The sequence below is a fragment of the Artemia sp. Qi Xiang Cuo genome, chromosome 19 (genome assembly GCF_049724085.1).
Source record: "Artemia sp. Qi Xiang Cuo chromosome 19, ASM4972408v1, whole genome shotgun sequence".
NCBI classification, from domain to species: Eukaryota; Metazoa; Arthropoda; class Branchiopoda; order Anostraca; family Artemiidae; genus Artemia; species Artemia sp. Qi Xiang Cuo.
Window position 1 is genome coordinate 25,400,793 of NC_142812.1, and position 13,666 is coordinate 25,414,458.

General features: G+C 35.4%; 1 protein-coding gene across 1 annotated transcript in view; it reads right to left on the minus strand.

Moving 5' to 3' along the window:
* Nucleotides 1–300: 300 nt before the first annotated feature.
* Nucleotides 301–13,666, minus strand: part of LOC148940656 (aldehyde dehydrogenase, mitochondrial-like) — a 49,754-nt gene continuing 36,388 nt past the window's right edge. The window contains exons 6-9 of the mRNA XM_089105395.1: nt 9,247–9,411; nt 6,892–7,049; nt 3,152–3,226; nt 301–544 (exon numbers count right to left, since the gene is read on the minus strand). Of these exons, the coding sequence (XP_088961521.1) occupies nt 472–544; nt 3,152–3,226; nt 6,892–7,049; nt 9,247–9,411 (471 nt within the window). The 3' untranslated portion in view covers nt 301–471. The remainder of the gene's footprint in view (nt 545–3,151; nt 3,227–6,891; nt 7,050–9,246; nt 9,412–13,666) is intronic.

Consider the following 13,666-nt stretch of genomic DNA (forward strand, 5'->3'; position numbering starts at 1 on the left):
AATATATGATCATTAGCCATCCCTTATCTTGGAATATAAACTAATATTGCCTCTGGAGATTTCTTGTCTATTGTTTGGGTTAAACAGCAACTAAGCTAAAGCTTCGTGGCATATCCTTAAGCAATTTAGAGTACAGCAAGACTTGCTGAATAAAAAAAAAGTGGGAATTCAGTGCCCCCCCTGCAATGTAGTGACATATCAGCAGTCAGCAGACATTGGGAAGAAATGTATCACCGGTCAATCAGCGCTTACTGGAAATAGGATCATTGAAAGAGAAACCTCTAAGAAAAAAAAAATATATTTTGTTAACAACCAACATTTACTCAAAATAAGACGTAAAAAAAACAAACAGAAAAACCCAAGTAGTTATAAAAACCACACAAATTCAAATATCACTAAAGGCAACTTCGACTGAAAATCACATTGCTGACATGTATAAAATGACAACGATTTCACTGGGTTTTTCAATACCTATGAATTTTTCTGGGGGACCTTGATGGTAATTGTCTTCGTTTCCAAGTAGTTCTCGATGCCTTCCTTTCCACTGAAAAAGACAAAATTACAACCTCAATCGCACAAAGTTTCATTGTTTTCATCATATTTTTTTGCAGGGGTGGGGATCAAAAGAAATTTTGATCCCCAGCATAGTCTAAAGTAGTGTAATTTACTTAATTAACGCAAGTTTGCGTTAAATAAACTTACTCCTAACGCAAGTTTATCGGATTAACCTATTTTGCCGCCCCCCCCTAAAAAATCCTGGATCCGCCCCTGGGTGGTAATCATGGTTGTCTTAACAAAAAATTATTTTGATTTCTTTAATTTCATCGCCCAAGTTAGATAAAGATTTTCTGTAAGGTTTATTATGTATAATTAAAATTAAATTGAAAGATATTACAAATTCAATACGATGCGAACGATCACAGTTATACCGATTTTGAAATGTATGTAGGCTTAAAGGAGAAACCTTATAGAATAGAATTTATTGACACAAAAGCCCACAGGGCCGTGGTCACACAAACAAAGACACTTTCATACAAACATAAATTGGCACAAAAGTATAATCTAGGCTAGTGAAATATTCCTCTCACCCCTAATGTTCAAAAAACCTTTCTCTGTGCTCTATACCCACCGTCAGGAACCTTACGAATCTCTTTATGCCTCCCATATCTTTCCTTGCTAATAAATTTATTGTCTCATATCTCCCCCTAGCCTCAACTCCAAACAATTCTTTTTTTAAATCTATTAATTCACTACACTTCCACACAAAATGAACCACATCTTCCTCTTTCCCGCAAATGGGACAGAAGTGAGGACCAGAAGCTTGCCTAACCCCTCCCAGATACTTCCTTCTCCCACCTAGTGGTAACCCATCTGACCTAACACAAATAATAAACTTTAGCTGGCTCTTTTGAAGCCCCGCCTTAAAATACAATTCTTCTCCCCACTGCTCCTTAGCCTTTGCATATAACTCCACTGATCGGGTATCAACCACTCACGCATGGCACACCTAGATCTCATGGTCCCTTAACCTCGCGACATTAGCAAAGGTAACGATATGCCACTAACCTTCATTAATTTCTTTTTATATTTGAAACTTTTTTAAGTATCTTTAGAAAGGATATTTTTTCTCCACTCCAGTCCCTATTGTGCTGATACACATTGATGTGCACACCATCGAGTGCTATACCCATATGTTTTAAGCCACGGTGCTATGCTATGACAGTCGTTTTAAGGAAGTGATACAATTTCGCAGAGCAATGATAAACAGTTCTTCGCAAAGTATTAGAAACCGGCGCATTTTTCACGAAACCTTAATACAGACTTTTCCGAGAGTTTAAATAAAGAGATTGTTATTTTCTAAAAAAGGGCAATATTTTAAGTCTATGCCTTTGTATAGATTTTGATTCAAGAAATATATTGCAAAAACAAACTAATTAGTGTTTCCAAATAGATCGTACCATTTGCAAACAAACAAATACATGCTTAAACAAAAAAGAGGAACAAACACAAAGACTATGGGAAATCCCTATAGTTATTATGTAGTCCAAGGGGCTTATTGAATCTAATTAATGAAGAGAATTATTAATGTTATTGCGTAACTAACGTACATTTTTCAATAACAAACATTCTTAGGAAGGGGATGGGGGGGGGGGTAAAGGCTTGATTTTTTAAACACGTATCTTGTTAAACTTAGAGCTAGTAAGTGAAATTCTTCAGTAGAGTACACCTCACACATTTTCACCTGAGAATATTCAGTGAACGAAACTATTATGATATCCATAGTTTGGATCAAATTTGCTTTCACAAGTCATTTTTCTCGCTTGGAGAACCTCTCCCTCGTTCTTCCTCAACAAAAATTCCCCTTTTTATAACAATAGCATTTTTCACAGAAATATTTAGAAGGACTTATCCCTCGTCCAAAATTGAAATGCTAATAAAGTGCGATACCCTCTTCCCTTTCTTTTTCTCAATTTTACCATTCATTGTGTAAAGTTTGTTTTACTAATTCCGAGACGTTTTGTTTGTATAAATTAAATTTAAAAAAGTGCATTAAATTTCTATATTGATTATTTTGTGTTTGACACATTTTGTTTGCGATTAGTTTTCAATGTTTGCATGTCGCTCTTTGTTTTTTTTTTTTATTTTGTTTTTTTTTTTTTTTATGTTTTTTTTTTTTTTTATCTGACATAAGAAGTGAATCCGGCTCTTGTAGAGGTTGTAATAGCTTTTATTCGTATGTGATAGGAGGTCGTCCCAGAATGGTGCGGGAGGATGTCATAAGGATATATTTAAGGGAAATTAAAACTTCTTGGAAGGGTGTAGAGGAAGGCTTTGAATAGATTTGGATGGAGGAAAAGCGTGCGTAGCTGTGTTGGCCTCAAACGGCTTGGGGCTGTAGTAACTTGTTAGTTGTAGAAGTAGTTTATTTCCATGCTTGACCAATGGTTCGAGTATCACAGGTACCGATCTCCTGATTCTCTGTTTCCAGCAGAGAGTGCATGTGTGGTTGTGGATGCAATTTTCAACATAAACCTTACCTTGTCTATTTAATAATAAAAATACCATATTTTATTACGATGATGTGCTTATAGTCGTATGAATTAATTTAGTTTTTGATAAGAGAAATTAGTATAGCAATATTTAAACTTACAGATCTCTGCCAATACCAGATTGCTTAAATCCGCCAAAAGGTGCTTGTGAACAAACAGCATCGTAACAGTTTATCCTGAAAAATTACAAAAGTCAACCTAATGGTTTCCTAAAGCAACGGAAAAAACTCCTCATTCCAAATAAGGCACTTTGAAGCTTAGCGTAAAATCAAACAAAATATACAAAATTAATAAAAATGTAACTATTGCGCTATTGCATCTTTGTAAAGTAGCACTATTTACCAACTAGCATGCCATAGTACTCATGCATAAGCCCTCAATCAAAATTCATATTGCATTAAAGCCGATCCCAATATTTATAAGAAAAAAAATCCTGTTTTAACCTTCATTGCGATCAGACAATCAAAACAAAGCAAAAAAATCATAAAATTCAGTGTTGTCGAAGAGCATCGAAGACAAAATAAATTTGATCGAAGGTGTAAGAATGGAGTTGCTGTAACTTGAAAAATCTTAAATGAGATCTAAAAAGGTTAGGGTTTTTGTAAAGGATTGAGGTACTTAACAAAGCCAAAGTTCAATTTTCAGACATTGGTTCAAGACACCAAAGAGGTTCCCAGCTTCTCCTATGGCAGGGATATAATTCTTGACCAAGTGTGTTATTTATTACTAAAATCCTCCATAATGTTAAAGCCAAGATATAAATAGACTTTACAACTTAATCACATCACGAACATTGTGCTAATACGCTGTACCGCTGAAATAGTCACAATTATATCACCCTTATTCTAGGAATGTGCTTTCACTCTGTAGTCTTTCCGGACAAAGAGAAAACCAAACTGTCCCTATCCCTAAAACCAAATGGCAATCAATGAATAGAGGCTCAGTTAGACCTCAGAGTCTTCTCCCTACATAGAAAGTCCACAACAGCACTTTTCCTGCAACACTTTACAAGGACCTAAAATAATAAAAGGTGCTAGGCCAACAAGATCAAGGATTCTGATAGGAACAGTCAACCTTAAAGTGCCTCATGGCTCTGCATTGGGCATATATCAAGCTTCTGGTACAGAGATACAATATAAGGTCAGGGCATCCACCCTTTCATAGGCTCTTGATAGATTGGCATAGATCCTTATCAAAGATGCTCAAGTCCAATAGCTTTATAGTCGGCTAGAAGCTGCGGTTGAAAGTTACTTAGGTAATCGCCGCATGGAAGTTATTCTTGATGGTTTTACGTTTCTGCAGCTATCTGGAGTTCCCTAAGTTAGTCTCCTTGGCTTCGCTCTATTCTTCACATTTTTCATTAATAAGGGGGTAGCCTACGATGCTTCTACACCCCTTGCAGATTAAAAACTAGGTTATTGCTTGAATGGTAAGTTTTAAGGCCAAGCGATACCTTAAGAATCATTTGTGAGCCATAACGTCGACTGATGGTTTCAAAGACGAAGGGGCCATTAGCAAATTCTCCCAGGAGACTAGCTATCATCGAGAGTTGTCGAGAATTTCTGGTTTGACTGTGAAATTTGCCTAAAAAGACTTCCCTGGCAATGAAATATACTTCCCTTTTGTTGACGAGTTTGCCAATCAAAGCAGATAGCACCACAGAGAAACCCCAAACCAGTCAAATTACGCAAGTGATAATTCCTTTAAACTAATTTTTACCGTTTACCGAGCAGGTACTATAGAATATTTTAGGATCTACCCTTTCCTGAACTATTAGAAGAAAAATCTGTTTCATTTAATCAAAAACAAAAATTACACTTTCTGATAATGTGAGTTGCAATAAAATTGAACATCTTATCTTGAGCACGAGAGGGGGAAAGTTAAATAGTGTTTCTAAGATTTACAGGAAAGAAGGTGTCGGCTTCTAGTTTTCTCTTCTTTCTTCACATCCCTTATCCAAGCTCTACAGCTTAAATTTTCTTAGAATAGATGAGACAATATGATCCTTTACGGTATCGCGAAGCCTTAATAAGGCAAAAACAAAGTGGCTGCTAATCTCCTTATCAAAGATTCCATGCCGTCAACTTTAAAAATGAAGCCATCTAGAGAGTTCATGAACTTTGTGCGCTAAGGAATAATTTCTCATCCCATTTTTCTTGGAACATCCAACTCATGTAGGATAGGCTATGGCACCACCAGAGACCAACCATATATTTAAAGACACCCTTGATTTGGCGTCAATCCCTATTTTTTATAACTGCAACCACTCGCCTCTATCATAAAAGCTTTTCTCCTTTTGCTGTCGCCAGACAAGGCGACAAGACAATTGTGAATATCTTACTTTCTTTGGCTGAGGTAGGGTAGACTTAGATAGATAGATATATAGATAAATAGATAGATATATATTTTATTTATGAAATATAAATAACGCTACAAAATACACCTGCGCGCATGCCTAGTGGCATAATTGAGCGCATTAAAAATTACAACAAATTATTAAACACCGGTAGCAATTTAAATAAAAACGAAAAAAATACCAAAAAAAAAAAAAATCAAAACCTATACAAAATACAAACAAGCCTCTTGGACAACTGACCAAATACAAACAAGGTAAATAAAACAAAATCAACTCTCAGAGATAAACTTCCTCACCATTCTGCAAAACTGCTGGTAATATCTCTAATATCCAAGGGAATAGAATTCCACACCTTCGGACCAATATGCCTCAAACTAAATCCTGCTCTAGTTGTTCGCCTAAACTCGTGTGAGAAATTGAGCCTGAGTGATGTCGGATATGAATGACACTACGAGTTAAGAGGGAAAATTCCATGGAAATATGATGCTAACTGGCCAAAAACGTAATTGTGACATATCTGGGATATTGCAATGAAATGAAGTTGATTTAAAGAAAAAATTCCAGCTGATCCAAAAAGATGAGTAACATAAGACCTATTATCAATCTGGAAAAGTATCCTCAGCACTTTATTTTGTAAAATTTGAAGGGGTTTATAAACTGAAGGAAAAGTTGAAGCCCACACTGAAACATAATATAGAAAAAAGGGTGAACCAGAGAAAAGTAAATTGATTTAAGTATATTAACAGGAAAAACATGGCGGAGACGGCACATAATCCCAACATTCCTAGAAACTTTTACCAATAGAGTTTTAACATGTTCATGGAACGATAAATTTTCATCAATAATTATCCCAAGATATCTAAACTGTTGTACCCGTTTCAGTTCCACATTATTTAAATTAAGGGAAAAAACTTCAGAATTGACTGAACCAACTCGTCAAAATAGCATATACTGGCATTTCCTTTCATTTAATAGAAGAAGGTTCAGCTTAAACAGCTGAATTAAAAAAAAACCTACACTTGACCCCTACAGATCCACGTGGAGTCGATTCAATGAGTGATATATCCCGTCAAAATTACCCGTCGAGTCGTTCAATCGACAGTTCAATAGATTTATAAAACCAAGCACTTCCATGGGTTAAAAGGCTACATAGTTACAGAGTATTCGGTATTTCTGGCACCGTAAAGTGTACCCCAAATAAACAAACAAAAGTGTGTGTTTCCCAATATATATTAGAGCCCCAGTTAGACGTATATGCATCTTCTTTGATATTAAGATAGAACTATTCTCCGTCCTCAATTTTCACATTTCCTGTACTCAAGCAATATATTCAAAATGCTATCTACAGTATGCCTACCATGGAGAATTCTCAGCTTCTGTCTGCACCTTTTGGTGTCTTAAATGAAAAATAAACGGTTGATTGTTAAAACTGTCAAAGAAAATGTGCATAGAAAAATATAAAATGGAAAAATTCGGATAACCTACCATACTGATCCAGCCTGGATAGCTTGAGCAAACATGAGGGCAGTGTCAATATTCTTAGTTAGAATCCCGGAAGCCAGGCCATAGTTAGTTCTATTGGCTCTTTCAATTAATTCTTCTGCTGATGAGAATTTTAGGATTTGCTGTACTGGGCCAAATATCTAAAAGAAATCGTTTCTAGAAATTAGATAAAGCAGGATTTGTTCATGAAGATAAAAAAAAATCCCTAAAAATTTTTTAATGTTCTTTTTGATATGTCCGAAGAGTAAAAAAAAGCAACTACTAATCGTAACTCGTTGTAGCATCAAGCCACCTAAGGCCAACACAGCTGCGCAAGCTCCTCCTCCACTCTCCAAAAAAAAATGGTGCAAAATAAGACGCAAAAAGAATATTAATACACAAATTTGGTAGTTAATTTTAATCACTAGACCATACCTGCCATAAGAGGGCATATGGAAAAAACGTAATTGGATCCGGTAATGTTACCCACTAAATCCTGATAAAAACAATAGCTACTGTAAGTAAGATGGATAATCACATTTAGTTTGTGGCTCATTTTGGTTACTTGGGCATATGAGCTTTTGCTTTGCTTAGACCCCCTAATGGCAATAAAACACTAGAATTTGTATCGACTAGACATGATTAAAATGAAATGAAAATATAGAAAACAATTATTATTTTTCAATATGACAATGGAAGAATAAGAAACAATAAAATTCCGAAAGTTCAAGCTTCATTTCCGGTAATATTTATAAAAAAAAAAAAAAAACGATATAAAAAACAAATGAAAAACTCGGATCTTATTAACGTCCAGTAAGAAAATTCCATTTTATTTCACAAGGCAATAAAGCACGTTGCCTGATAATGGGATACCTTGTTAGCGTCTAGTAGTTAATCCGGCTTTATATCAACGCACAAGGCAACAAAGCAGGACTAAGCACGTTGTCTGATAATGGGATATCTTGTTAACGTCAGGACTAAGCAGGTTGTCTGCTTGATAATGAAAAACTTATTAACGCCTAGTAGGATGTTCCTACTTTATATTACTATTCAAAAGGCAACAAAGCAGGTTGTCTGGTAGATAATTTCTGACAACCTTTTAATAATCAGATCAATGACCTGCTTTGCTACCTTGTGAATTGTGATATAAAGATAGATTATCCAACTGGAAGTTAACAGGATGTATTTTCTTTTATTTCTGCACAGCGTTTGTGCTTTTCAAGACATAACACCAACACCTAAATATTCAGACTTTTATTATTATTAGCAAAAAAAGTTTTTTTTTCCGCTGTCACCCATTTTTCTATGTTTTCATTGTCTTTTAGTAGCAAAAGGAAGGCAGTGCGCTCTATGAAATTATCTACTAGATACGAGGATTCACTCTAATAGAATTTGAATTGGATAGAGTAAACTATCACCGGCTGGTACTTTTTTTGCAGCCACATCAGGCAGCCGTTTTGCAGCAATATCTTTTTTGCAGCCACAACTATCACCAGCTGGTACTTTTTTGCAGCTTCCCAAAAGCCTTTATCAATATTTGCGATATTATTAAGAAGCCTACTGTATAACAATGTGAGTTTGTTATACAGTAACAAACTAAACTGTCCTATCATTGACGCTACATCATGTCCTCTCAGACTGGCAGCGAAATTCATAGGTTTACACGAGCTGTATCAGCCATGACACTAGCGAATGCACAATGATCCACTTGGGCTTGTGCTGGAGTCAAAATCCCGCTATATAAAATGTCATTAATTACCATGATAATATTATGGTCAAAATTGTCACATATGTCAAACCTTTACTTGCCTGTCGTTCTTGTTTGAAACAATTAAACGTTTTTTCTTTATTCTTGTTAATCCATTCAACCATTTACGGCAACCGTCTCAAGGGGTAGTATTTGCAAGTAACTAATACAACTTCTACTATTTTATTACCTGTCAAAATAAATCAATAAATTGTGTGACAAGGAGAACAGAAATGATCCATTAGTTTTCATTTTTAACGGGGAAAATATTTGTCACAATACAGTATCTTTAGACCAATTTTTTAAGCTCGGAAGCTATGGGTCATGGTTTGCTGATTACCAAGTTGGAGCTGCTGCAGCAACCATGGTAGCCTTTAATTTTAGACACTCAATTATTCGAAATCAAATATTTTTCGCAATTTTATGATTGGATCCTGATTCTGATTCAAGCATGACTTGATTCAAACATCGCCACGGCAGGTTTTCGTTGGTACATAATCTTCAAACAGTAAGAAATAAAAAGAGGGAAAAATTCCTCTTGAAAAGAGGGAAGAGGAGAAAAGGCTTTACTCTATGTACAAATTCAAGATATTGCACAAATTAATATTTACCTCTTCTTTGGCAATCTTCATGTCATCTTTAACGTCCGAAAACACAGTGGGCTGAATAAAATAGCCTTTGTCTCCCCACTGTTTACCACCACATTGCAATTTTGCTCCTTCTTTTACTCCAGACTCAATGTATCCCAAGACACGTTTAAACTGAGTCTCGTTCACCTTCAAATATACGAGTCTTTAGCATGTAACTGTGCTGTATAAAAAAAAAAAACTTAGTTTTTAATTGGTGTTTTATAGTTATTTGCAAAATTGATAATCAAACATTTAAAGATAGACGAGGATATCAAGCTTAAAATTAAGGGAGACGTTAAAACAACCAGATAATTTTAAAAAGTGAGTTACAAAATATGAATTGACAAAGTACGTGTAGATAAATGGCTTTCTTTGTTCATTAATAAAATTTTCAGGAATGTATATAATTTTATAAGAAATAAAAATCAAACCGAGTAGAAATTAGTATATAGAAGACGCCTAACCCGAAAAACCCGAAGCTATTAGGAATGAAGATATGAAACCATGAACAAAAACTGTTTCATGAAGAACAAGAAAATAAAGTGGTATTTAAAAAAAGTCACGACACAACAGCAACAGCAGCCTTATAAGAAAATCGAAATAAATTTTCTTGTGATTATTATCTCTTCTAAACAGCAGTTGTACCAAACCAATTCTGCTCAAGTCATCCTCAGGGCTATACTGTGGTGTTTATCCTCCCCATAGTATAGTATAGACAGATTAATATCATACATTTTCTCTTCTTGTTTTAGTTTTATTTTTGTGTTTAAAGCTTTTTCCAATAGGCAATGATCAGAAGTCCTCCAAAAAATAAAGTCCCCCCAGATCCCGAATCAAATTCCAGTGAGAGTGTCATATTGAAAGATACCCATCCTGGCTGGTCAAGCACCCTATCTCAAAGTTCTAATGATAGCTCCAATTCGGAGAATAGGACAATGATAAGTGTAGGGGCTAATGTAACCATAAATGATGATAATGAGTTTCAAGAGGTCCTCTCTAGAAGTTCTAAAAAAAGGAAAAAAATCTCCCCAATTAAAAGCATTTCCCCTCTCCCTGCCCAAGATCCTCCCTCCAAAAACTTAGGAATCTACCTTAAAATTACTCCCACTACCCCCTTTGAAATAAAAATGATCACTGCAATAAGAGTTGCAATTTTTAAATTGCTAAAATCAATGTTCTCTCTTAACATTAACCGTGATGTATCTCTACTAATAGCTGTAGAAGATCAGAAATCAGCAGATACAATAATTAACCTTAAATCCCTTCTGAATACCCCAATTATTGCATCTAATTGGAACCCAAAACAATCACCAACAAAAATAGTAGTTTATAATTTTCCCCCAGAGATATCTACTCAGGAGTTAAAAGAAGGCCTCTCAGATGGGGCTGGAATTACAATCCCAGTTGAGGATGTTACTCAACTTGGAAAACCTAACTCTAATGGCCTAAAAACTAGTAGATCCTTCTTATTCACACTGAAGGATAAAATTGATATCCCAGAAAAATTATTCCTATTTGGGAAAATCAAACCACACAAGGAATACAAACCTAAGCCTATTCAGTGTCAGAAGTGTTTCAAACTGGGACACACGACAAACAAATTCAATGAAATTCTCCAAGAGTGTAGTAATTGTAAATCTTTCCATCCTAAAGAGCTGACAACTTGCAACAACACTCAGCCTACATGCATCAATTGCAAAGGCCCACATGAATCTACAAATAAATCATTATCCCCTGCATACAAGAAAAGAGCTCTAACACTCCAAATATCAACAGAGAAAGCCATCCCATACCCCTTTGCAGCAATGGAAGCAAATGCTGCCCAACAATACCAAATAAAGCCTGTAATGAAACCAACCAAAACCCCCAAGTCCCATGCCCCCCAGGCATCCAGCCCCCCCTATCAAACACCATCGTCTAAGCCCCCTAACTCAAATCCCTATCAGAAGGAATCACCAAGCCAACAAGCCCCCTTGTCCGGTGAGATGAGGTCAGCCTGGCCCCCCCTCCCAAGAAGAAACAAACCAGAAACACTACCAGGAATCAATCCCTTAACCAACAAACAGGATGCACTACCAAAAATGCAATCCCCAAATATATGCTTATTCATTCTAAACTGTAATGCAGTTCAGGCCATGAACATACATCAACTACATAAAACAAAAATTATTGCAGAATTGGCAAAAATCTACATCCCAGATGATATGCTCATTCAAGCAAAAAAAGATCTTGCTTTACTTTTAACAAAGCTGAACATTGATACACAGTCATATGAAGAATAAATCAACAACACAACATTTATCAATACTCCAATGGAATGTAAGATCACTCACAAATAATAAGCTAAATGAACTAATATCATTTATGAATAATAATTCCATTAATATTGCTTGCCTCCAGGAAACTCATTTAACCCAAAATCAACAAATTAAGTCTCTGGGATATACTATCCTGAGAAAGGATAGATCTTCTGAGAGAAAAGGAGGAGGTGTAGCTTTATTAATTAATAATAATATAAAATTTTGTGGCATCAATTTTCCAGATTTTGCAAATGATATTGATGTAATTGGTATAAGTGTTTGGCTGAATAATTTAAAAACCTACATAATAAGCTTTTATAACCCTAATGGCCAAACTACAGATGCCTAGGATTTCTTTAATTATATAAATAATTCTAATATTTTAAAAAATATCATTATTTGTGGTGATTTCAATGCCCACAGCCTTTTGTGGGAGAATAAACCAGCAAATAAAGCTGGTAAATTTATTGAGCATATGACTTCAAATAAAAATGATTTAGCTGTTGCTACCCCTCCAAACCTGAATACATATTTCAACCCCAAAAGTGGCAAATTCTCCACAATTGATCTACAAATTGTGTCTTTAAATTTTGTGAACAAAATTTACATAAATAAAATTGATAGTCTATGTTGCTATAGTTTGCTATAGATTGCTCCCTAAATGAACCTGCTGAAACTTTATCTCATACCTCCAAATATATCAACTCTAAAGCAAATTGGTCTATGTTCCAAAATAAGCTAAATGATGAAATTACAAGTTTCACCCAAAGTTCATGCATTTCTAACACAACAGTTGACACACATGCTGAAGCCTTGACATCTTTACTAATAAATACAGCTACTCATGCTATCCCCAGGACAACGTCTAAGAAAACATTCCCTAAGCAACTTCCTAAGGCGTGTTGGACAAATAAGTGCCTAAATAATTGGAGGATAAAAAAGGCAGCTAGGACGGACTTCATAAAAAAAAACCATCACCTACTGTATATTTAAAAAAATTACAAGCAGAATCTAATCTAAAAAGGACTATAATAGATGCTAAATATAAATACTGGAATAATTTTGCAAATAATCTCTCCAGAGAAACGCATCAGCCAATTATACATAAAGTCTTAAGCCACATATGTGGGAAAAAGACTTCCCCCAACCCACTCCTGTATGAGCTTATACATAATAATACCCATTATGAAAATGATAATGAAAAGGCCAACCTATTTGCAACTCTTTTTGTTAGTAAGCTAACATCAAATAATCAAAACAAACTGTCCACAATTCCTATGAGTCCATGTCACCAACCATGCCCAAGATCCAAGTACATAACTAACCCATTTTCAATCCAGGAATTGAAAAATGCAACACAACATATTAGAACCAAAACTAGCAGCAGCTATGATAATATACATCCTACTAGGATAAACAATCTCACACCTTCATACAAACAAGAACTTCTAAATTGCTATAATCACGTTTGGGCATCTTCTAGGTTCCCCAATATATGGAAATGTCCGTCCCTCCTACCAATCCTGAAGAAAAATAAACCAAAAGATAACCCTGAGTCTTATAGGCTCATAATGATTACACCTGTGATGGGGAAAATAATGGAGAAAATGATTTATCAGAGACTCCTCTGGTTTGTTGAGAAAAATAACATGATCCCACACACTCAAACTGGATTCAGGAAATACCACTCCTCAACAGATGCTTTCATTTTGCTAACAAATGCAATATATGAATCTTTCTCAAAAAATAATGTCCTAGTCGCAGCTTTCCTAGATTTTGAAGGGGCATATGACAATGTGAACCACCAAATCCTTTTAAATAAACTTGCAAACCTTGGAGAACCTCCTAAGCTATTATCTTTTATTAAATCCTTCATAGAAGTGCAAAGTTTCATTGTTTGTGTTGGTTCAGTCTCTTCACCCCAAAAGACAACAACCAAAGGCCTACCTCAGGGAGCAGTCCTCAGTTGCCTCCTATTTGCCCTATATCTCTGGGACATGAACCTACCCCACACGAATCTACAACATGCAGATGATCTGGTGCTATGGTCATCTGGCAACACCTTTCAGATAGCACAGTCAAATCTGCAAAAGTCACTTTTC